General features: G+C 53.7%; 1 protein-coding gene across 1 annotated transcript; it reads right to left on the bottom strand.

Annotated features, from left to right (window-relative positions):
• Positions 1–891: 891 nt before the first annotated feature.
• Positions 892–20,050, bottom strand: MMP28 (matrix metallopeptidase 28). Its single transcript, XM_064728964.1, has 8 exons — positions 19,932–20,050; positions 10,946–11,025; positions 9,601–9,746; positions 7,499–7,720; positions 6,077–6,322; positions 5,544–5,693; positions 4,959–5,126; positions 892–3,374 (listed from the first exon to the last, which is right to left on the bottom strand). The coding sequence occupies exons 1-8, from the start codon at positions 20,019–20,021 to the stop codon at positions 2,980–2,982; spliced, it is 1,497 nt and encodes a 498-aa protein (XP_064585034.1). The 5' UTR covers positions 20,022–20,050; the 3' UTR covers positions 892–2,979.
• Between the last annotated feature and the right edge of the window lie 5,119 nt (positions 20,051–25,169).

The following is a 25,169-nucleotide window of genomic DNA, read 5'->3' as shown; positions in this document are numbered from 1 at the left end:
GAGCTGCCACAGCACCCAGGTACCTCTGCAAAACCCAAACAAATCTACCAGGGCAGTGTTCACACCTCAGGGACAAAGCAGAGCCTCTCCTGGGTTTTGTGGGGCTCCTTGCTGTGGTGGGGACCCATCCTGTCCCTGCAGATGCCACTGCAGCTCAGTGTCCAGCCGGGTCATTCTGGGGCAGGGAATGCAGGAATCCCAGCTATTCTGTCTGGGGAATGTGAGGCAGGCTGGGGGAGTCTGATGTGCCCAGCCAGGGAGCCCAGCAGCAGAAAGGAACCCTTGAGGAGCTGGATTTCCATCCAGGGCACCCAAAGGGGTGGGTGAAAGGCTCAGGGTGTGAGTTCAGCTCCCCCAGACTGATGGGACACAGTAAAGTGACCCCGGCTGCCCCTGCAGCATCACAGGGCCCCAAAATATCCCACAGCACACGGCCCCAGGAAACACATGGCAGCAAGCCAGGGAAGAGTGGAAAACCCAAAAAGGGAGAGGATTTTAGTCCCATCCTCTGCCTCCAGTCACACAGCACAGGGGATGCCTGGCTTTCTCCTAAGGGGACAGGAAAAGGCATAATGAATGAATTCAGCCTGGGGAAAAAACCTATTAGCACATTCCAAAGTGTGGAATGAAAATCCTCAGTAATTTGGGGTTGAAGTAAGGAGAATTTCCATGTTTTCATCACCATCAGTGAGTTTTCAGTGGGATCCACCTCCCCTCTTTGATCCTGCCAGCATGAAAGCTGAGGCCAAATCCAGCATCCCCCTCTCCAACCCCAAACACCCACAGGCATCTGAAACACAGCCCTGGCAGGAAACTGGAGATTTGCTTTCAAAAATATAACCCAAACCTGAAGTGTGACAGGAAAACAAGCACAAACCCCAACACCACACATCCAGAGGTTGGTTTTATTTGCTGTCAGGTCTCCAAGCCCTTGGGACTCCCTGCAGGCCACGTCACCTGATTGTCATTCAGTTCCTATGGAAATGTGAGTTTCTCTGGAAATGTGGAAAGTCCCCTGAGGTTTTGGGCAGATGAAGCCCCTGTGTGTGTGTCTGCACATGAAGGGCTCAGCACAAGTGTGATGGAGAATGGGAGGAGTGCTGGCTCTCCTTCCTGCCAAACCCACAGCTCAGCTGGCATTGGGTACCACTGAAACCCCTTGTCGTGCTTAGGGCAAGCCCTGCTTTGCAGAGAAAGTCTAGAAATGGCAAAAATGAGGGAAAGAGGAATCCCTGAAGCTGCTGGCATCAGGAGGGCACCCAGCACAGCACCCTGACAGCACAGCAGGACCAGAGCAGGGCTGGGCTCTGAGCTCTGGTAGAACCACTGCACAAATGGCTTCAATAAATCATTTAATAAAGCTGAGCCCTGTCTTGCCCAGCAGCAATGCCTCAGAATCGCAGCCCTGGGAAGCTGAGCTCCATCCCCAGCCCTGGGACACCCTGGCCATTTGCAAACTGGTGACCCTGCCCAGGAGCCAGAGGCGTTTCCAGGTGGGGAGTCTGCCTTGGGGAAGGAATGAGGAATGTGCAGCCACCCTGTCCCTGCAGCCTGCATGCACAGACATGTCCCTCTGTCCTGCTCACCTCTCCTCTTCCCCTCCTCCCACAGCCATTTGTCACCCCCGTTCACCCGGGTGGGGCCCAGGGAGTCAGAAATTCCCTGATCCTGTTCCTTGCAGAGGCAGCGAGCTCAGGCACACAGTGGGGGCTGCCAGGTGGGCACAGCCCAGGAGAGCCCACCCAGGCACCCCAAACCCACCCAAAGCCAAAGCTCCTGCTGCCTGTGGCCGGCAGCTCAGCTGAGCCCCCCTTTTCTCTCCTACACCAAACTCTGCTGCTTTCAGCCCCAAAATCCCACTGTGCTGGTGTCTCCAGCTGGATGTGAGCACAGCCCAGCAAAGCATCCCCAACCCTCCATACCCCAGGGTCTCAACAAACAGCAGGGGCAAAGCTCCACATGGATCCAAATTTTTTGTCCAAATATCTCCTTTCTTTTAGTTTTAAGCAGGAGATGTTGTCAACCTGCTGTTGAAAACCACCCACACCCCACAGCAAGCAGCAGCGAGACACTTCTCTGCCTGATCGTGGGAAAATGACAGATATCAACAAGTATCAACAAAGATATAAAAAAGTATCACCAAACCCCAGTCCTAGTTTGAAAAACGTGTGTAACAATATCCTGGAAGTGAACAGAAATGGGTGTGTTTGCAGTCTCTATGGCTGATACATTTTTTTCTTGTGCTCTGTTATAAAAAATACAGTCCCAAAGCCTTCAGGTCACCTGGCTGTGGCACACATCCTGAAAATTAACAGAAATGGGTGTGTTTGTAGTCTCTATGGCTGATACAATTCTGTGGTGTTATAAAAAATACTGTCCCAAAGCCTGCAGGCCAGCTGGATGTGGCACATCCTGAAAGTGAAGAGAAATGTGTTTGCAGTCTTCATAGCTGATACATTTTTTTTCTGTGGTCTGTTATAAAAAATACATTCCCAAAGCCTTCAGGCCACCTGGCCATGGCACACCTGGCCATGGTACACCTGGCTGTGGCACACATCCTGAAAATGAACAGAAATGGGTGTGTTTGCAGTCTCCATGGCTGATACATTTTTTTTCTGTGGTATTATAAAAAATACTGTCCCGAAGCCTGCAGGCCACCTGCTTGTGGCACACCTGGCCGTGGCACATCTGGCCAGGGCACATCTGGCTATGGGGCACACCTGGCCGGGGCACATGTGGCTATGGGGCACACCTGGCCATGGCACACCTGGATGTGACACACCTGGCCGTGGCACACCTGGCTATGCGGCACACCTGGCCGGGGCACACCTGGCTCTGTCCCAGCTCCATCCCAGCCCTGCTGGGTCACTGCTGCACCATCCCACGGCTCCAATGTGCAGCCAGTCCCTGCCCAGCCATCCTCAGACAGGAACCAGAGTCACACCCAGACGATCCAGGCGAGGTCCGGACCCCCTTCTCTCAGAACAGCACCTGCTCACTGTTGGCATCCCAGCAGCCCATCCAGGCCAGCTGCGTGGCCCATTTGCCGGTGGCCACCACCTGCAGCTTGTCCTGGTCGAATTTCCAGAAGCGATCGTCCCTGAAGAAGTAGAGGGCGCGGTCGCGGTGGGTGAGAGCGCCGGCGGTGCCCGGGGGCAGCCCTGCCCAGTCCCGCAGGCTCCGGGGGTAGTAGGGCTCCACGGCCATGGGATCCTCGCCCAGCACGAAGTACTTGGGGCCCTTGAAGAGGACGAGGCGCCGGAGCTGCTGGAAGTAGAGCGCGGTGTCCGGGTGCCGGGGCAGCCCCAGGGCGCTGCATTTGCGGGGGAATCCCGCGTCCAGCTGGGAGCCAGCGTAGCGCCAGCAGCGGCCACCTGCGGGACAGGAGGGTCAGAGCACAGCCCAGAGGGGACCCTGCCAGCCTGAGCTCCAGATGTGGTCAGACTCGGCCAAAGGACCGGCCTTGTGGTGGTCAGTGACATCCATGCCTCTGGTGACCACTGCGGGGCTGCCCCAAGGAGCAGGCTGGGGGGAATGTCACAGACATCTTTTATGAAAATCCTTTCCTTAGGATTTTTCCTCCTGAGAGGCCTCAGGAACGAAATGTAAACATTGATTATCTGCTGCTGTGGAATGCAACAGGTGCATCTGTGATTGGTCTCATGTGGTTGTTTCTAATTAATGGCCAATCACAATCAGCTGGCTCCAACTCTCTGTCCGAGCCACAAACCTTTGTTATCATTCCTTCTTTTTCTATTCTTAGCCAGCCTTCTGATGAAACCTTTTCTCCTATTCTTTTAGTATAGTTTTAATATAATATATATCATAAAATAATAAATCAAGCCTTCTGAAACATGGAGTCTCTTCCCTCATCCTCATCCTCAGACCCCTGTGAACACGGTCACAGGGGAAACTGAGGCATGGCTGCTCAGGGGTTTGAAGGCATGGAAAGGGATCACAGGGACAGAGCAAGGCCACAACCATGCTGCTTCAGGCAAGCCTCCCCCCTGACCCTGCACAGCGAATGGGACAGACAGAAACAGATCCAGCTGGGGCTGGGGCATCCAAACCCAGCCCTGCAGCGGGAATTGTGATGGGGACTGGCGGCTTGGCTGTCCCCACAGCACCCTGTCCCCACAACAGGGCAGACAAAAGCCCCTTTCTGCTCACAAGGCACAGCCCTGGGGAGGACAGAGGGAGCAGCAGGGCTGGGGAGGCAGAGGGGCTTTGGCTCCCACCCAGCTGCAGCACAAAGCCCCTTTTCTGAGCAGCCAGGGACTGCTTCCCATTAAAGCTGGGGCTGACCCTGGCGGCCAGGCTGCCTGGTTTGACCTTCCTCTCCCCATCTGGCTGCTGGGACAGTTTAGGGATGGTATCCCAGCTGCTGGGTCTGCTCATGGATGGAATTCCAGCTGCTGAGGCAATTTAGGGATGATATCCCAGCTCCCAGAACAGTTCATGGATGCTACCCCAGCTCCTGGGGCAGCTGATGGATGGTATCCCAGCTGCTAGGGCAGTTCAGGGATGGTATCCCAGCTCCTGGGCCAGCTTAGGGATGGTATCCCAGCTCCTGGGGCAGCTCATGGATGGTGTCCCAGCTCCTGGGGCAGCTCAGCCCCAGGCACAGCCCAGGGATCCACATGCCCCATGAAACCCCCACGCACTCCCCTGCAATTCCTGTTTTGGGGAGCAGTTTCTCCCCAGCCCCCCCCCACTGCACCTGATTTGCTTTGACACACCAGTGAGTGCTCTCCTGATGGGGAAACTGAGGCACGAGGAGGTGCTGTGGCTGCCAGGGCCACGTGCCTCACCCATGACAGGACACCCAGCCCAGGGCTTTGCACACCCAGGGCGCAGCAACGCCCCAGCTCACAAAAACAAGAACTGTGTGACCCCAGCCAGACCTGCAGGCAGGAGCAGTGGCAGCCCCTGGGGGAGCCCCCTGTCCCCTCACCCACCTTTGAAGAAGTAGAACTTGCCCGTGCTCTGGGACCAGGCGCAGGCGTCGATGCCGGCGGGGAGGCCGGGCCAGCGCGGCTGCAGAGCCTGGGGCTCACTGGCGTTGCCACTGCCCGACACCACCCAGTAGTGGCTGCCCTTGAAGATGTAGAGGTTGTGATCCCCGTCTGCGAGGCAGAGGGAGAAATGTTATTAAACCATCCTCCTCTGCTACCCAGATCCCCTCTCCTCCCCGTGTTTTGGGGTTTGGATGCTTCCTCCTGCCCTTCCACCTTCCAGAATCCATTTTCTCCCCTCCAGGCGTGAAAGGATAAATGCTGGCCACAGTTCAACGCTTATCTTGCACAGCTGAGCTCCTGCAGTGATTAATCCTTGCCATGGCCCAAGTTTTGGGGTGTTTTCCCTGTTTCTGGCATATCGCTGTGCCCTCAGTGTGCACTGCTTCACTGTGCATCAGTGACACCACCAGTGCCAGGAGCTGTGGCCCAGTCAAACCCAGCTTTCCCTCCCCTGGGAGCTGCAGCAGCACTGGGACAAGGGGTGGGGTGCAGGTTTGGGAGGGGGTCACGCTGGCCCACACCCACCAGAGGTTATGGCATCGAAGAAGGTGTGGCAGTAGTAGGTGCTGAGGCTCCTCTGCTGTTGGTCCCTGCTGTAAAGATCCGTGTTCCAGTCCTGGAAGTGAGTGAAGACCTTTCCTGGGAGCTGGATGGCCGAGCCCTTGGAGGGCTTTCCTGGGATGGAACAAGGGGTGATGAGTCTGGAGAAGGGGTGGAAAAACAATTTTTCCCAAAGCACAGGGCTGGGACTCCAAAGATTCCTTGTTCCAATGTCTGGTTCCTATCCCGCTCTATATAAAAATCCCTTGGCACCCCAAAAAACATGCACCAGCAGACAAGTGGGCAGCAAACCCAACCTTCCCTGCCCTGGAGGCCCTGGCACCTGTCCCACCTCTGCATTTTCCTCCCAGCCACCACAGGAATGGAGCCCATGTGTCAGCAGTCCTCTCCCCTTTCACTGACCTGCTCCCATCCCTACTGCTCCAGAGAACAACCCTGGAGAACCCCAGAGAACAACCCTGGAGGAACGCAGGGATGCTCAGAGAAGCCAGGCTCACCGTACAAACTCTGTATGGCCAAGATGTCATCCCAGCTGAGGACAAAATCCTTGCTGAGCTTCTTGTAGTAGGGTGACATGAGGGCACTCTTGACGGGCGAGTGCTGCAGCCCCAGCGTGTGCCCCACCTCGTGGGCCACCACGATGAACAGGTTCCTCCCCTTGCCACTGTGCAGGGACCAGCGCTCAGCGCTGTCAAAGTGAGCTTCTCCTCGCCGGGGCAGGAAGGCGTGGGCCAGGGCACCTCCTGGGGACACGAGAGCCAGCAGGGACCGCAGTGTCACCATGATGTTTTATGGAAAATCACTTTGTTAGGATTTTTTGTCCTGAGAAGCTGAGAGGCCTCAGGAATGAAGTGTAAACATTGATTATCTGCTGCTGTGGAATGCAACAGGTGCATCTGTGATTGGTCTCATGTGGTTGCTTTTAATTCATGGCCAATCACAGTCAGCTGGCTCAGACTCTCTGGTCAGACACAAGATTTTATTATCATTCCATTCCTTTGTTTTCTAACCTTCTGATGAAATCCTTTCTTCTATTCTTTTAGTATACTTTTAATATATCATTTTCTTTTAATATAATATGTGACTGTGTTCACAGGGGTCCGAGGATGAGGGAAGAGACGAGGATCTGACTCCATGTTTCAGAAGGCTTGATTTATTATTTTACGATATATATTATATTAAAACTATACTAAAAGAATAGAAGAAAGGATTTCATCAGAAGGCTGGCTAAGAATAGAAAAAGAAGGAATGATAACAAAGGCTTGTGGCTTGGACAGAGCATCCGAGCCAGCTGACTGTGATTGGCCATTAATTAGAAACAACCACATAAGAACAATCACAGATGCACCTGTTACATTCCACAGCAGCTGATAACCAATGTTTACAGTTTGTTCCTGAGGCCTCTCAGCTTCTCAGGACAAAAAATCCTAGCAAAAGGATTTTTCATAAAAGACATCTGCGACAATAATATATATCATAAAATAATAAATCAGCCTTCTGAAACATGGAGTCAAGATTCTCTTCCCATGTTGGGGTTGCCTGCAAATTCCCACAACTGGTGACCCCGAGTCAGGAAAATTCCACACTGGGTGAGCCCTGAGCGAGGAACATTTCCACAACATGCAGATTTGGTTTGCCCAAATGTGAGTCGATTTTAGGTGGTTTTGGAGGAGCCCATGTTTGGAGGGTGTTGTGGGGCTCCTTGAGGAACATCTCAGCCACCTTGCAGGCAGACCTCAGTTGAGGAGTTGGGAGGGGAGAGCCCAAATCAGACAGCAAATCAGACCCTATATCAGACAGCAAACTGGTACAAACTGGGCTGGAGACACCGCAGAGCCTCCACCACCCCCAGCCCTCCTCCCTTTGGGGGAAGACCCCACGTTCCAAAGAGCAGCTTACGAGGGGGAAGCGACCAGCACCTGGCCCATCGAAGGCGTTGTTGAGTCCATCGTTGTGGTCGCCGTGGAAGAAGGTGAGGCGGATGTCGGCGGGGCCCTCGTGTGCCTCCCAGAAGAGCAGGGAGGACACGTTGCTCCAGAGCTGGAAGGCGGCGCGCACGGCCAGGCGCACGCCGTGCTGCGGCAGGTACGGCGGCCGGTTCACCACGCGGTACGTCAGCTGCCGCTTCGGCCACCGCCCTCCTGTGTGGGGACAAGGCCACCCCCGTGGCAGGGAGAAAGGGTGAGCAGGGCCCCATCTGTCCCACATTGCTTCCTTGAAAGGGTGCCAGGGTTTGGGTGTGTTGGTGCCGGGGTTTGGGGTATCTTTGTGCTGGGGGTTTGGATGTGCTGGTGCCAGGGGTTTGGGGTATGTTTGTGCTGGGGGTTTGGGTGTGTTGGTGCTGGGGATTTAACCTGAGCCAGGATTTTGGGTATGTTGGTGCTGGGGGTTTGGGTATGTTTGTGACAGGGTTTGGGGTATGTTTGTGCTGAGGGTTTGGGTATGTTGGTGCCAGGGGTTTGGGTATGACGGTGCTGGGGGTTTGGGTGTGTTTGTGCTGGGGTTTGGGACCCCTGAGCCCTGGGGTTACATTTATCTGGAGGCATCTGGGAGCAGGAACAAAGCCGTGGGGCCCTGGGGGTATGTGGGTGCCAGAGCTGGTGCTGAGGCGTGGGAGTGGGGACAGGCTCCAGCCTCTGCCTCTGCTCCAGATGTGCAGGGAAACAGGAGGAACACAGCTGGCAGCAGACAGTCTGACATGGCACAGAGCCTTTTCTAAAAGCAGCCCTAAAACAAAGCCTGGCATCCCATCCTTCTCTCCACAGGGGCAGAGCATCCACCACCAGAGGAGGATGGGCAGGGCTGGCTTAGCAAGGCTGGATCTGGGGAAGAGGAGAGCTTGGCTTTGGCCCGTGCTGGGCTCTGGGTATGCCCCAAGCCAGCAGGATGAGGGACACAGGGGAGATCCTGCTGGGACAGGGGGGATAACAAAGCACTGAGCTGGCTCAGCTGCCAGGGGTTCCTGCTCCAAGCAGGATAAACAGCACAAAGCCTCACCCAGCCTTCCTCCAGCCCTGCAGGCACCCCCTGTTCCCATCCAGCCCGTGGGTACAGATGTGGTGCTGTCCCATCCCCGCTGCCTGTGACATCAGATCACCAGAGCAATAACCACACTGAGCCCTTTCCTGCCCTTTCCTTGAGCCACTGGGCATCTCCTGCCACCCACCCACTTTTTTGATGCCCAGAAAGGAGCCCCATGAGCCACAGGGCACTGGCTGCTCCTGTTTGCCCACCTCCTGCTCTGTGCCCTTCCTGCTCTGCTCACTGCCCACATGCCCTGGGCACAGGATGGCTCCCGCAAGGGACACAAGCTGGGGCTTTGGGAGGAAATCCAGAGGCTGGAGGAGGATGGCAGGGCTCTCCTGGGGCTGTGCATGGCCAGCCCTGCCAGATGCACACACAGCCTGACACGGCACAGAGCCTGTTCTTAATCTCCCCTTCATTTTTCCCATGTCCAGAGCACAGCTGGCCCCGGCCCTCCTGCTCTCTAGGAATCCAGTTACTCATCTGCAAGCCCAAAGAGAGCTCACAGGGGACAAGAGGCCCAGCCCTGGACACACAGAAGGATGCTTGGAGCAGAGTTAAACCCCTTAACATGGGTGAAATTAATCTCAGGTCAGGCAGCCAAGTGCTGGCAGGTTTTTGGGTACTGCTGTGTCCCTAATACGCATTAGGAGTCCCAAAGGTCAGCAAAACCTGGGGATAACTTCACTGTGTGCCAGCTCATGCTCTCCAGATCATGCCAGCCCAGCTGTGTCTGGGGCCATGGTGACCTGAGTGCTCTCTGGGAGATCTCCTGGCTCCCACAGCAGCAGTAAAACCACCCCAGAGAGCTGAATTCCCCAAAACTGAGAGCTGAATCTCTAATCACTGCTTCAAAAACAACCTCCAAGCATGTGCTGGGCTGGATGCTGTGCCCGTGGGGCTGCACCTCCCACCCACAGCAGCTTCCCCATGAGTCCAGGACGGCAGATCCGAGCACCCCAGACCCCAAACCCCCCCGGAGCCCCCCGGTGCTCACCGTGCTGTGCCGAGCGCCGGTGGCGCCGGGCGGGGACAGTGCGGCTGTGCCCGTCATCCGTGCCACACCTGGGCAGGGCCATCTGATGGAGGGTGGGGGCATCCAGCACCCCGCTGGCAGGGAGGTGGGTCACACGCTGGAAATCCCTGCAGGAGGAATGGGGGTGTCAGCAGCCACATCCAGACCCGCCGTGGTGGGGTTTGGGGGTGTTGGTGCCAAGGATTGGGGGGATGTTGGTGCTGGGGGTTTGGGGATGTTTGTGCTGGGGGTTTGGGTGTGTTGGTGCCAAAGGTTGGGGGGATGTTTGTGCCAGAGGTGTGGGTATGTTTGTGCTGAGGGTTTGGGTATTTTTGTGCCAGGGTTTTGGGTATGTTTGTGCTGGGATTTGGGTATGTTGGTGGAAGGGTTTGGGTATGTTTGTGCCAGAGGTTTGGGTGTGTTTGTACCAGGTTTTTTGGATGTGTTTGTACTGGGGGTTTTGGTATGTTGGTGCTGGGGTTTGAGGATGTTGGTGCCGGGGGTTTGGGTATTTTTGTGCTGGGGATTTGGGGATGTTGGTGCCAGGGGTTTGGGTGTGTTGGTGCTGGGGGTTTGGGGATGTTGGTGCCAGGGTTTGGGTATGTTGGTGCTGGGGATTTGGGGATGTTGGTGCCAGGGGTTTGGGTGCGTTGGTGCTGGGGGTTTGGGTGTGTTTGTGTTGGGGTTTGGGTGTGTTTGTGCTGGGGGTTTACCCAAGCCAGGATTTTCACCCCACAAGCTTCACACCCCGGCATCGGAACTTCACCCAGCTGGTAAAACAAGAAGGATTTGGCTCTGCAAGCACAGCTGACCTATAAGTCACCTCCTAGCAGTGCAGAGAAGCCTAAAAATGGAGCCTAAAAATGCCTTTTCCCATTTTTAACCCCAGCTATTTGCCTTTCACATTTAATTCTGCATTTGGCTTTGCACAAGGTCAAGCCCAGGAAGCTCCCAGAGGTGATGTCCTTAGGAGAAGCCCAGGCAGGAGCTGGCAGCTCTCCCCCTCTGACATCTCCCAGCCCTCCCCAAGCTCGGCCTCCCACAGATTTTATCACAGGCGAGCTCCGGGCCATAAAAGGCGAATAAAGCAGCGAGAGCTGGGTGCCAGCAGCCAGAACCCAGCTGGGGAACCAGGCACGGACCTGCCTCTCCAAAAAACACTGGCTGTGCACTGTGAGACAGAGCTCCAGCTGCAACAAGGCCCCTCTGGCTGTAAAAAACCCCCTCGGGGTGCTGGCAGCATCTCTGCAGATGGAGGTTGGAGGGCAGTGTTGCATGAAAGGCTCCGAGGTTGGAGGGCAGTGTTGGATGGATAAAAGGTTCCTACCTCAGCGCCTTGCTGAACTCGGCTGGGCTGTGTGTGCTGGCCCCCCGCTCCCTGAAATAGCCGTATTTCTCCAGGAAGAGCTGCAAGAAAAAGTGGAAAAGGTGTAACTCAGAGCACATGTTGGTTTGGGAAGATGGGGAAAGGAGATGAGTGCTGCAAACCCAAATTGCCCCCTTGTTTTGGTTTGCATTGGTTTGTTTGTCAGGAGAAGCCACAACACCTCTGCCCAGGCTTTACCATCCAGCCTGGACTTGCCATTCCCCAGCCACACTGGGATATCCTCACTTTTACAGCTGGTACCAGGAGCAAAACCCAGCAGCAGTTCAGGATGGGCAGCAGGGATGGAGGAACATCCTGAGCATGGAATGGCTTGGAGCCCTCTGAGAGTGTCTGGAGAGGAGAAAGGATCTCATCCCTTTCCCCCATGCTTGTATTTTCATAAAGTTCTCCTCCAGAAGCACAAAATCATCAGTTACAGGGTGAATCACCAGAGGTGACATCAGTGCAGGTAAATGTGTGTGACTCCCTGGAGTAGCTGTATTTCTCAGGGAGAGCTGCAAGAAAAAGTGGGAAAGGCGCAGCTCAGAGCTCGTATTGGCTTGGGAAGGAGGGGAAAAGGAGATGAGGCGGCAAACAGTGCTGCAAACCCTAAATACCCGCTTGTTTTGCTCCTGGGAGCTCTGCACCTCAGTCAGCCGTGCCCATACACGTTCCCGCGTGTCTCCTCCCCATCATTTCATTTGGCTCTCGGGGTTTTTGGCCACGATGGAGGCGTAGGAGGAAATAGAGATCAAAACCCTCTGCTGCCGTCCCATCCGCAGCCGGAGGCGACCAAACCCTCAGCTCTGATCGCCGCGGCTCCAGGCAGGGATCCAAACAAAGCCGAAATGCCTGGCCACGAGTAGGGCAGGGTGAGCCGGGGTCAGGCTCAGCATCCCCATCCCCATCCCCACCAGGATGTGCTGCTGCAAAGTGGGGATGCTCAGGGTGCAATTTGCTTTGCCAAACCATTCTTCTCCTTATCGGCCGCCGACACGGACGGAGATTGCCTCTCTGAACTCGCTCCAGCGCTTAAATTGTATGTTAAAGAAAATAAACGGCTCGGGCTGCTTTTTGGAGGAGTTAATAGCCGGGGTCACACGGGAATGCTCCACGCCCGCCGCCAGGGATGTCTGCGGGACACAAACAAGCTGCCCAGCATCCTGTTAGTGCAGCAGAGCCGCAGTTACGGCAATGAATAATACTAATAAAAAGTGAAAGTGGTGGATTCCCCTCGCAGCATCCCAAAGGAGGGCTGAGCACCGGGAATGCCAGGGATGGCCCGGATAGCAGGGCTGAGGCCCTCGGGGTGGTGTTAAAGCTGTTTCCCTTCCAGTTCATCTCGGGGCTGGGAAAGGGAAGGGGTTGGAGTGGTGATCTCCTCTCAGTGCTGCTCCTGACAGTGGTTACCCAGCTCTCCTTTAATTCCCTGCACAGGAGGCAGCAGCTCCTCCAGGGCCCTGCCACCAGGCAGGGAGCAGGAATGCTCTGTGGATGTGGCACCCCCGAGCTGTGCCAGGGCCTCTCCCTCTCCTCCTCCTGCCCAAACCTCCTGCTTGCCATGAGCAGTCACCCTCGTGTCATCCCCCAACACGTCACTGCACAGCCACGTGTGCTCTGCAGCCCTCATCTCCTCCAGTTCCATCTCCTGCAGTTCCATCTCCTCCATTCCATCTCCTCCATTTCATCTCCTCCATTTCATCTCCTCCATTTCATCTCCTCCAGTTCCATCTCCTCCATTTCATCTCCTCCATTTCATCTCCTCCAGTTCCATCTCCTCCAGTTTCATCTCCTCCAGTTCCATCTCCTCCAGTTCCATCTCCTCCAGTTCCATCTCCTCCATTTCATCTCCTCCATTTCATCTCCTCCAGTTCCATCTCCTCCAGTTCCATCTCCTCCATTTCATCTCCTCCATTTCATCTCCTCCAGTTCCATCTCCTCCAGTTCCATCTCCTCCAGTTCCATCTCCTCCATTTCATCTCCTCCAGTTCCATCTCCTCCAGTTCCATCTCCTCCATTTCATCTCCTCCATTTCATCTCCTTCAGTTCCATCTCCTCCTTTACACCCCCTCTACCTGGAGCATCCCCCTCTCTCTGGCAGAACACCAGCACACATTCCTGCCTGGACACGCTCTTTGCACAGCCCCACACAAAGAATTTGGCTGTTTTTCCCCACCAAAGCTGCCTTGTCTCAGCTGGAGTCAGATCCTCGTCTCTTCCCTCATCCTGAGACCCCTGTGACCACCGTCACAGAGAGCAGTGACTTGTTTGTCAGGAGATGCCACAACACCTCTGCCCAGGCTTCACCATCCAGCCTGGACTTGCCATTCCCCAGCCACATTGGGATAACCCCACTTTTACAGGAGGAAAAACCCATCAGCAGCTCAGGATGGGCATGAAGGGATGGAGGAGCATCCTGAGCATGGAATGGCTTGGAGCCCTCTGAGAGTATCTGGAGAGGAGAAGGGATCTCATCCTTTCCCCTGTGCTTGTATTTTCATAAAGTTCTCCTCCAAAGCACAAAATCACCAGTTCCATGGTGAATCACCCGTCACAGGGTGCAGATGCCAGAGGTGACATCACTGCAGATAAATGTGAGCTGAACACCTGGATGGGAAGTCCTGGCTCTCATAGCACAGTCTGAACCTTGTCTAACACAATTCTGCATTCACTCAGCACAAACTGAAGCTCTTTCCCTGCCTGTAACCCAACACAATCCCATCATTAAAGCGTGAAAATGGTTTTTCCTCACCGTGATCTCACGAAGGCTTGAAACCCCATCTGGACACGTCAGGGTGCACAGTGAAAAAAGCAACCCTGTCCCAGCAGCTGCTCTTGAGCAGCACCAGAAGGCACAGAGGCCACTGCTGGCATTATCACTCCTGCCCAGAGCTCCCTGAGCTTTGCAAGCCCAAGCAAAGCAGCATTTTCTCTGTGGCTTCTGGCCTGTGCCACATTGAGGTTCTCACACACAGGCACCAACTCTCCGGCTGCAAAGCCATCAGGAGAAATTCTATTGTGTTTTCTAGACACATCTGCTGTCAGCTAAGGGTGATGGTGGTCCTGGAAACACAGAGCTGCAGGAGAGGGATGTGCTGATCTCTGTCAGGTATTTATCCAACACAGAGCATACAAATCCAGGGAGTTCTTGGGATCCAGGGGAACCCAAGAGCCCCTTGCCACAGCATCCTGTCCCCAAACCAGTGCTGAAGGCTCCCCCTGTCACAGACATCCTTTATGAAAAATCCTTTCCTTAGGATTTTTCCTCCTGAGAAGCTGAGAGGCCTCAGGAACAAAATGTAAACATTGATTATCTGCTGCTGTGGAATGCAACAGGTGCATCTGTGATTGGTCTCATGTTGGTTGTTTCTAATTAATGGCCAATCACAGTCAGCTGGCTTGGGCTCTCTGAGCCAGAAACCTTTGTTATCATTCCTTTCTATTCTATTCTGATGAAACCTTTTCTTCTATTCTTTTAGTACAGTTTTAATGTAATAAATACCATAAAATAATAAATCAAGCCTTCTGAAACATGGAGTCAGATCCTCATCCCTTCCCTCATCCTTGTGAACGCTGTCACATCCCCCAGCCCTGCACACCCCCCAGAGCCCAGCCAGGCTGGAATCTGGCCCCAGCCCACCCAAACCTCTCCAGAGGCTGCAATGCAAAGTGCTGGGAACACCCCCTCCCTCCTGCCCCAGACGGGGAAATGCTCTTTTCCATACAATGGGAAAAGAAAAACAGCAGGAAACCAAAAGAAGCATTAACATGAAATATGCCCAGCTCCCGCTCTGCACGAGGGAGGGAGAGGAGCAGGGGTTTGGCTGCTTGGGAAGCAGGGATGGAGCAGAGAACCTCTGGGGACAGCAGGAGGGGACTGGGGGAGACAGAGGGACCCTGCTCTGATGTGGAGCCTCTTACAACCCTGAAATCATCTCTGCCTCGGCCAAAGCCAAGGAAACACCTTGCCCTCCACCACAGGCATCCCGGGTGGAATTCAGCCAGCTGCAGACACAATTAGCCCTGACTGGAAGCCGGGATAAGGAGAGTGCCGAGACAGCAGGATCGGCTCCTCCCCTGCAGCAGTGGCTGCTTTCCAGCCCTGAGAACCCGAGAAGCCTCACACAGCTCCTGCTGACCGTGCTCCCCCTGCTCTGCTGGGTACAAACCCCATCCCTCCCCTCCATCCCCGGCAGGGCAGGGAGGGGATCCCATCCTGCCAAAGGCCAGGCCAAGAAATGCTTATAATGTATTGTGATTAGGAAATAGTTGGCTTCTGGCTGTGATGGAGTGGATTGTAACATCTGTATTGTCTCACTCTTCTCATGAGACTGAGAATAGAGTAAAAGTTCTTAGAACTACTCTCAGTTGCTCCATCTCTGGGTCAGAAAAGCGTTTAATCAGACAGAGGCATTTTGTGACGTGGTTACAGGTGATACCACCACAATTTGCACCTTTAAAGTCTTTTGTTTGAAACCAGGCGGATCCCAAACCCTGGTTCCAGCATCCCCAGGCTCATCCCACACCATCTCACGGCCCAAATGGGCACAGAGCTCCTGCCTTTCAGCCTCAGTTTCCCCAGCACACACACACCAGCAGAGCTGGCCCGGAGCTGTTTTGGCGTGGCCACAGAGGGAGCAGCGGCTCCTCCTGCCCATGGGCTCCCTGCTGCCTCCAGGAGATGGCACAGCAATTAAAAACGCTCATTTGCTGCCGCTCATCCCTGCAAAGCCTCAGGCAGAGCCCCCGCGCCGCCTTTGTTTAAGCGTGTGTGTAAGTATCTCTATAAATATTGCATCTATGGACACACGAGAAGGGGCATTAGCGAGCACAGAGCCTGGCTGGGCTCCCGATGGAAAGGCAGGGAAATCTCAGCTGATTCCCTGCAATGGGGATGGGGCAGGGAAATCTCAGCTGATTCCCTGCAATGGGATGGAGTGTAGTGAAAGTCCCAAGCATCCCATCCCATCCCATCCCAGGCTGCTGGGATTCCCCTGCTGTGCCCTGGAGGAACCTCCTGTCCCACCTTCCACTCCTAAAATCTACTTTTTAGCAGCAAATTATCCACTTGCCACTAAAGATGTGGAGTTGGCGTCTTCTAAACTCCTTTTATTTTCCCACTCCATCTTGTACAGCTGAGAAGCAGCAAGCCTGGTCCAGCTAAAACTCCTCCTGGTTTCACTAACTGGATGTGGCTTGGAACAACTTGGTCTGGTGAAAGTGTGGCAGGGGATGGAATGAGAGGAAAAGGGGAAAGGGAAGGGAAGGGAAGGGAAGGGAAGGGAAGGGAAGGGAAGGGAAGGAAGGGAAGGGAAGGGAAGGAAGGGAAGGGAAGGGAAGGGAAGGAAGGAAGGAAGAAAGGAAAGAAAGGAAAGGAAGGAAAGGAAAGGAAAGGAAAGGAAGGAAAGGAAAGGAAAGGAAAGGAAAGGAAAGGAAAGGAAAGGAAAGGAAAGGAAAGGAAAGGAAAGGAAAGGCCCTGGCCCCTGCCCGGCGGGCGAGGTTTGCCCGAACAAGCGGGGATTGTTTTGGGGCAGCAGCGGGAAGAAAGGCGGAGCTGTTCGTGCTGCCTTTGGTGACTCACGGCGTGGAAATCACACCGGGGGATACCCGGGGCCGCTCCCCACATCCGCACCGGCGGCTCCGGGTACGCGGGATCGGGGGATGCAGAGCCCGGCCCTGCCTCAGAGGGGGAATTCCTCATTCTTTCCTCATCAGAGGGGGAATTCCTCCTCATCTCCACCTCCCTCCCTTCATGCTGATGCTGAACAGCAGGGATTTTTTTACAGCAAGGAGGATTTCTCCTCCTTGTTTCAGAAGGAAGATGAGGGATGCTCTGTGCCCCACAGGGTCTGTGTGGTGCCAGGAGCCTCCCTGCACCCAGCTGTGCTCAGCATCCTTCATCCCAACAGCATCCTGCTCCTAAAGCAGCTCAGAAATGCTGGAGCATCTCCCAGCCCAAAATCCGAGAAATCTGAGACCTTGGTTTGATAAGGGGAAGAATATCAAATATATCAAAACATATCTGGAAGCATCCAGATACTGCAAGATGGGAAGGAGAAGGGCAGGACAGGGTGAAAAAATTGAAAAAAAAAAAAAAAAAGCCAAAATGAGAATTATTCAGTCTGTTAGCCCAGCTCTCTGTTCCTATTCCCTGTTTTTCTCAAATTCCTCCTCAGTTTTTATGTCACCTGGAGCTTCTCACACAAATCTCTGCAGGGATTTCACTGTCCTTTGTCCAGCCCCTCACTCCCACCATGGGCTGGGATCTCACATGCCCCGGGTGTTTTACACAATTCCCTTGGGATCAGGGAATTTTGGGCATTCCCACCCCCCAGCTGCTGTCTGAGCACAGCCCAGCCAGACCCAGCTCTGCCAAACAATGTGCTCTTACACTGGGCCCTCTCCTATCTGTGGATGATAAGATGATCTCAAATACAAATGTTTCAAATTAAATTTTCGATTTTTCCTTATTTTTTAATGTATTGTTTTGTTTTGTTTTGTTTGAGTTTTTTGGGTTCTTTTTGGGGTGTTTTTTTTTTTTTTTTTTTTTTTTTTTTTTTTTTCTTTTTTTTTAACTGCGTACAGATGCAGTGAAAACATGGAATCCAGCCAGGAAAAGCACACAACTGGACATTTGACAGTCTTATGCATCTAAGTTTACACAACATATTGTTGCTAACTGTGGCTTTTTAAAAAGAATTAACAAAAAAAAAAAAAGCCAAGCTTTAGAAGCAAAGCCTGGAAGTGCTCTGAAAGCCACAAATCACCAGAACTATTTGATGTTATGTGAGAATTTCAGCTTCCTCCTGAAAGAAAATTAACTGCTCAGTTTACTTAGACAAGTTCCACGCCCCATTCTCTGCATTTCCATTGTGTGTGTGCTGTCCCAAAGCCCCTGGGCAGCCCAGCACATCCCCCTGGGGAAACTGAGGCAGGGAGACAGGAAAGTGCCTTGTCCAGAACTCTCTCAGGAGGGATCTGCCACGGTCCTGGGATTTGTTCTGAAACTTCAAGGGAAAACAGCTCAGAAGTCACCAATGAGGGGTGGAAAGGCAGTTTGGGTTGTTAAACCAGTTCTTCCCAATCAGTTTGTTTTCTTTTAAAGTGAATTTTAAATTATTGGTTTCCTGGGCTGAGGTTTGTGCACAGTGGGAAAAGCAGAGCTATTAATGACCTCTCTGAAGCAGCATCTCCCAGCAGAAGGAGCCTGCACATCAGAACAAACCTCTGAGCATTCCTGTGCCCTTTTCCTCTCAGAGCATGGGCTCAAAATCCCAATTAATTCACCAGGACTTGCTGGCTGGGGTTGAAAATTAAGCATTTGTACAAATGTACACTGGATCGAGGCCTAAACAGCAAAAAATCCTCAATATGAACCTTTGTTCACCAGCCTTGTCCTCCCAAAACAAACAGGAATGGATGGTGGCACGGGGTGACAATGACAGCAGGACAAACAGAAATCCAAACAGGTGATGGGGAGAGGCAGGCAGGGGAAGGGCTGGGTTTTGTCCCTTCCTGGGGATGAAATGCTGGGAGATGGGGAGGTTTGCAGGTGCACATCACCTGTGGGGACACCTGGACAGGGCTGGGAGAGCTGGGGCTGCTCATCCTGGACAAGAGAAGCTCCAGGGACACACAGAGCCCATGCAGTGCCAAAGGGGCTCCCAGACAGCTGGAGAGAGAATTTAGGCAAGAGCAAGGACAGATAGGACAAGGAGGAATGGCTTTGAGCTGAAATGGGGCAGACTTAGATTAGATTTGGGAAGGAATTCTTCCCTGTCAGGGTGGGCAGACCCTGGCACAGGGTGCCCAGAGCAGCTGTGGCTGCCCCTGGATCCCTGGAAGTGTCCAAGGCCAGGGCTTGGAGCAGCCTGGGCTAGTGGAAGTGTCCCTGCCCATGGCAGGGGTGGAATGGGATGAGTTTTAGGTCCATTCTAACCCAAACCAGTCTGTGACTCTCTGCCACAGCTCCACACAGCACAGGTGGCCACACACCCTGGCATCCCAACACCAGCCTGTGGCATTCCAACACAGCCCCATCCACCTCCAGCTGTGGCACAGATGTGGCACAGCCCCATCCATCTCCAGCTGGCACAGCCACACACCTGTGGCACACACACTGCTGTGCCCAGGGCAGGCACAGGTGTCAGGAGCTCAGGGACACTCACCTGTGCTGGGGATGGACCTTGGGGACACACTCATACCTATGGCACGGGCACACCAGGGACATGGACACACCAGGGACAGAAGGACACCTGGGGCACGGCCACACCTATGACACTGGCACACCAGGGACATGCACACTCAGGGCTAAGACACACCCATGGCACACAGGGATATGCACACACCTATGGCATGGGCACACAGTCACATCTAGAGCGTGGGCACACCTATGGCACAGGCATAGGGACATGGGCACGCCTGGGGCATGGACTCACTGGGGACAGTCACAGCTGGGGCACAGGGATGTGGGTACACCAGGGACAGGCACACCAGGGGCACACACAGCAGGGGCACGGCCACACGGGGCCATGCACAGCCAGGGCACGGGGATGTGGACACACCAGGGACAGTCACATCTAGAGCGTGGGCACACCTATGGCACAGGCATAGGGACATGGGCACGCCTAGGGCATGGACTCAGTGGGGACAGGCGCAGTCAGGGCACAGGGACGGGGATGTGGGCACATAAGGGACGCACACACCAGGGACACGGCCACACGGGACACACACACCAGGGGACAGGCACACCGGGGACACGCACCGGGGACACGCACAGCTCTGCCACGACCATACGGGACACGCACACCGGGGAACACGCACACCGGGGACACGGGGACAGGAGCAAACCAGAGACACGGACACCAGGAACACGCGCACCCGCGGGGGACGCACAGCCCGGACGCGCTCCCGCCCTCCCCGGTGCCGGTGCCGGTGCCGGCCGTACCTCCGCCTGCCGCCGCTGTGCCGGGGCCGGTGCGGGCTGAGCGGCCGCCAGCAGCCCCAGCGCCAGGGCCGCCCGCAGCGGCGCTGCCATCCCCGCTCCGCTCCCTCCGCCGCCGCCCCGGCCGCCTCTCCCCGCCCCGGCCCCGGCCCCGGCCCCGGGGGCGGCCCCAGCCCCGGCTCCGGCCGAGGGCCGGGCTCCGCTGCAGCACCGAGCCCAGGGGCTGGCCCTGCCCGGGCTCCCCCCGTGCCGCCCTCCGGGGGATGAGCCTGTGCCCTGTCCCCTGTCCCCCGTCCCCTGTCCCCTGTGCCCTGGGAGCATCCCCTGCCCGTGCGGGTCCCCGTCCGCCAGGTGGGACGGTGGCTCTGCACGGCTGGAAGCTGTGGAAAAGGGGAGAAAGCAATTCCAGATTTTCCTGAGCCTGTGTTCATGCATGGCCCAGCACGGCTCAGCAGCACACAGCGCTGGGCCAGTGCAGCCCCTCTTCAGGGCTCTGGCAAAATCCACACATCAGAGCAGTGCTCTCTCAGGCTCTACACAATAACCACACACTCAGGGTTGTGGGTTACACACTCAGGCTGTGATTACCACTCACGTTGGGTTACACCTCAGTGTGATTTTACACTCAGGTTGTGTTACACCTCAGGCTGTGATTTACAACTCAGGGCTGGATTATACACTCAGCGTTGTGGGTTACACACTCAGGGTTGTGTGGGTTACACACTCAAGGTTGTGGTTAACACTGGGGATTTATACCTCACGTGTGGTTACACACTCAGCTGTGATTACCACTCGCTGTGATACCATCGCGTTGGGTTACACACTCAGCGTTGTGGGTTACACCCTCAGGGTTGTGGGTTACACACTCAGGGTTGTGGGTTACACACTCAGGGTTGTGTGGGTTACACCGTCAGGGTTGTGGCTTACACACTCAGGGTTGTGGGTTACACACTCAGGGTTGTGATTTACACACTCAGCGTTGTGGGTTACACACTCAGGGTTGTGTGGGTTACACCGTCAGGGTTGTGGCTTACACATTCAGGGTTGTAATTTACACCCTCAAGGTTGTGATTTACACGCTCAGGGTTGTGATTTACACACTCTGGGCTGTAATTTACACACTCAGGGTTGCGTTTTACACACCCAGGGTTATGGTTTACACTCTTTCTGCTTAAATTTCCCTCCTAGGTACGGGACATGGTGGCCCATGGGCAAGGAGGGGTTTGCTGCGCCTCAGTGTCTCAGCTCTCCTGCAGCTCACCCAGAGCTGTTGATGTTGAGGGCTGCAGTGACAAGTCAACAACTCTGTTTACTCACAGCAGTGTTTTGTTTGACTATTTTGTTTTAATTTGACTAAAGCAAAAGGATGTTTTGATTCTGCTTTGGTTCAAGGGGAAAAAAAATAGGATGTGACTTGTATCTGCTTTTGTTTTGATGCCAGCTTCAACCCCACACCTATTTTAAAGCTCCCAGGCTCCTTCCTCCACTTTTTAATCATGCCAAAACCTGAAGTTACAGAAGCATCTGTTGAGTGCAGCTTGAACAGAGTTGCAGAGAGCCTGTGACACTGTGCTTTACAGCTGGACAGGGATGCAGGGAGGGGAAGCAGGATTTGAAGGAGAGAAAAAGTGAACCACACAACATGGAAAAATAGGGGAGTCACTAAGCTACAAGATAAAAAATATGGGAGAAATGAAGGTTTTGTGGCTGGGCCTGCAAGAACTGACTGAGGAGCTGCTGGAGGGCACAGTGGGCAGTTGGCACAGCCTGAGCGATGGTGTGAGGGGAATTCTCAGCCCTGGCAGCAGGGAGAGCCAAGGGATGGCCGCTCCTCACTCAGGTCAGCCTCACGCTTCCTTTCAAAACAAGAGCAGCTCTGTCTGCAAACGCATCCGTGTTTGCGTCGTATCTAGGAAGCAACTGATCCATCTGCTCTTCCACTTAAGAATATGGATGATGAGAAAGTGGCTGGCTGGGCTCCAGCAGGAGCAGGAAACTCCCTCCTCTGCTCATTGTAATGTGGGGAAGCGTCTGGGAGGGCACCTGCAGCCCCCGGAGCCGCCAGCTTTCCGACCGGGCATTTCCCGGGGCTGCTGCTCCGTCCTCAGGGCTTTGGCATTCAGATGGAGGAGAATTCAGCCCAGCCTTGGGGGTGCCAAATCATAGCTGTGTGCAGAGTTTTGGCTGGGAGTATAAAGATGTTTATGCAGCTGCTGTAATCAGAGCGGTATCAGGAACAGAAATATTATCTCATGGAAAGGTGAACAGGTTTCCGGCTTTTACGGTGCTAGGTGAAAGATCAAAAAAATGGGGCAAAAAAAAGTTTAAATCTTTGTAATTTCTACCCCAAAACTGAAAGCTGACAAGTTAAGCCTGTGGCAGAGAAGCAATGCAGTCTTTTAGTAAAACATTCACTAAGAGCATGATAAATAGATCCCTACAAGGTCTGGTTGCCTAATCATCCCTGATTTCTTGGGTTTCTAGAGAAAATGCCTCCTCCACTGAGTTTAACTCAAAAGATCTCAGTGCACTCACTGAGCTCAGTTTCCAAACCCTTTCCTAAAGACACCTCCCAGCTCAGAGATCCAGAGTGTTCCTAATTTAACACCATTTGAATACTGACCTGTGAACATCACAGAGAACTAAATGCCATTACCACAGGTGTGGGGTCTGCAATGGGGGAGCCTGGTTTGTCCACAGGGGCACACCAGGAGCAGCTGAGCATTGCAGAGACAAGAGCTGGATCCCTGTCTGAGGTGAGATCCAAGAGTTTATAAACCAACATTATGAAACAGCTCTTGTGACGTGGGCTTGCTCAGAGCAGCTCTGAGTGTTTATCATAACAGATAAGCAAATAGCAACCCCATTACTCCTCTGGGGCAGCTCCTACCCAAGATGGATGTGATGCACAAGAACCAACCATCAAAAACCTCTAAAGCTCTGCACTGAGAACAGGTTCAAGTTGTTCCCTTTCATCCTCCTGAGAAGAGCCATTCCTCAGATGTTTGCTGCTGTGCAGCAGCAGGATGGCTCAGTGTGTGCAGTGCCAGGCAGTGCCCAAAATCCTCATCCTGCTGCTGGAAAGGGGCCGGAGCCAGGACTATGGACCCTGCCAGGTCAGACAGGCACAGTCACAGCTTTCCCTCCCAGCCCCAGCCTGCAGGACTCAAATTCTTTACCAAGGCATGAGCAGCTTTGGGCTGTCACAAGAGTGAAGATTTCCTGCCCAGACACTGTTTTCTGGGTACTTCATTCGTGCACAGTAAATTCTCACAGGTCAAAGGACCTTCCTGTGTCCTTAAAATGTGTTAGAAATTCTGTTTTGCCAGTATCCTGTCTCAAACAGAGCCAAGAACAGACACATACCACAAGGACGTTAAAGAGAAAATGCAAAGTCTGCACAGACTTCCCTTGGCTTTACCGTTTGTGTGTGGAGTTCCTGGAAGTCAATGAGGTCAAGAAGCTGCATCCAGCTGATGAGGCCTCCCACAAACACACCAATTTGCTGGAGCACTTTGAATCTCACTGCTATTTGCTTGGCTAACAGCCAAAACCATGCATCTCTTTCCAGGATCAGGGTGGCACCTGAGTTCCAGCAAACATCATCACTTTGGTATGAAAAGTGGAGTTTTAAGCAGTTTTGAGTGCATTCTGACAGCTGTATTTTATTACAACAGCTTTACAAGCAACCGCTACAGCAGCATTAGCAACATCATCTACTGGGACATCATCACAGGGGCTCTGTTACCCTGGAAATGGGAATTATCAGTTCTAGATTAGGCAAAGCAGCACTGCCTGGATCCTGGCCTCAAAGCCCTGGAGACCTGAGAGATTGGCTTCAGTCACTGCCCCCGTATCTCTCTTTAGGACTGTGGTATTTGAGCAACTTAAAAGTTGCATTTCTTCCCAGGGTGAGGTGGCTTTGGCTGCAGAGGCCCAGCATGGAAACTATTTGTCTGCCTCTGAAAATGTTTAGCTGTTATTTTATAGAGGAGTGGCATTTCAGCTCTCTGAGGATCACGTGCCACTCCTGCACTGGCATCCCTCTTGATGTCCTTGTTGAGCTTGGCAAGTGCTGGACCTGTTTTTATAAATAAACCACCAGCATTCCACACAGGACTGATTTCCAAAATGAAACTCTTGCCATGAAAAAAATGTATTATTGGAAGATGGAGCACAAATAGAGATACAGAGCAGAGCTGCTCCCAGCTATGCTGAGAACAACCCAAACTGCTCCTTTCTGCTGAGATAGATTCTCCTGGTTTTCTGCCTCCTGACAGGACAGATCTACTGTCCTATCCCCTCCTGAGTCTGGAATTTTAATATAGCAAGTCCTACCAAATCCTGACAGCACTGAAAAGAGCTACAATTAATTCAATCCTTAATATACTATATTTTAAAAGTTTTTTACTTTCCTTTTAACCTCAATCAAAGCTTGTCCTGGCAAACTTTAGGCAGCTGTGGAGAAAACCTGCAGGACCAAAGGACTTGGCAGAAGCAGATGGAGGGCAATGAAAAAATTAAACCATCAGCTGGGTTTGTATTTTTCACAGCACATCTTCCCAGGCCTCTCTGAGCTAATTTAACTCTCACTGCACCAAAGGCAAATAAAACAACCCATCAAGCCAGTACAATCTGTCCTGCTGATTTCCTGAAAGACCAAGCAGCTGCTGAAGGTGTCTTAAAACCATGCAAGAACTCAGGTGGTTTTGCAAAACAGAACATAAACAAGAAGTGCTCAGCAGCATTGCCAGGCTGGAATAGCTGAGAAGGTGGTGACAGCTCCAGTTTTGTGGCTCATTTGAAGACTCATCTACTGAGTAATCCTGGGCAGTGACTGAAGAGGAAAGAGCTCTTAGCCTGAGGGAAAAGCAGGGTTGGAAGCTGAGCTGGCATTAAAGGCAGCTACAACTGTTGCTCCCAATGCTGGAAGCCCCAGCTGTTAGAACCAAGTCTTTCTCCAAGAGGGAAAAAGGCAGAGCCCCAGCAGGGAACTGCAGGGAGCAGAGGGTGATGCTGCACCAGCCCTGGGTTCTGCTCAGCCATTCCCAGTTCTGTGCTGTCCTCTGAGGGCACACAGCACCCCTCAGGAGCTGTGTGTGCACTGCAAGGTGTGAGCTCTGCTGGGAACAAACCTCAGCCATTCCCAATTCCCAGTTCTGTGCTCTCCTCTGAGGGCACACAGCACCCTCAGGAGCTGTGTGTGCAGGGCAAGGTGTGAGCTCTGCTGGGAACAAAGCT

Source organism: Zonotrichia leucophrys, chromosome 19 (genome assembly GCF_028769735.1).
Source record: "Zonotrichia leucophrys gambelii isolate GWCS_2022_RI chromosome 19, RI_Zleu_2.0, whole genome shotgun sequence".
NCBI lineage: Eukaryota > Metazoa > Chordata > Aves > Passeriformes > Passerellidae > Zonotrichia > Zonotrichia leucophrys.
The sequence above is the reverse complement of the archived record's forward strand: the minus strand, read 5'-3'. Positions and strand labels throughout refer to the sequence as shown.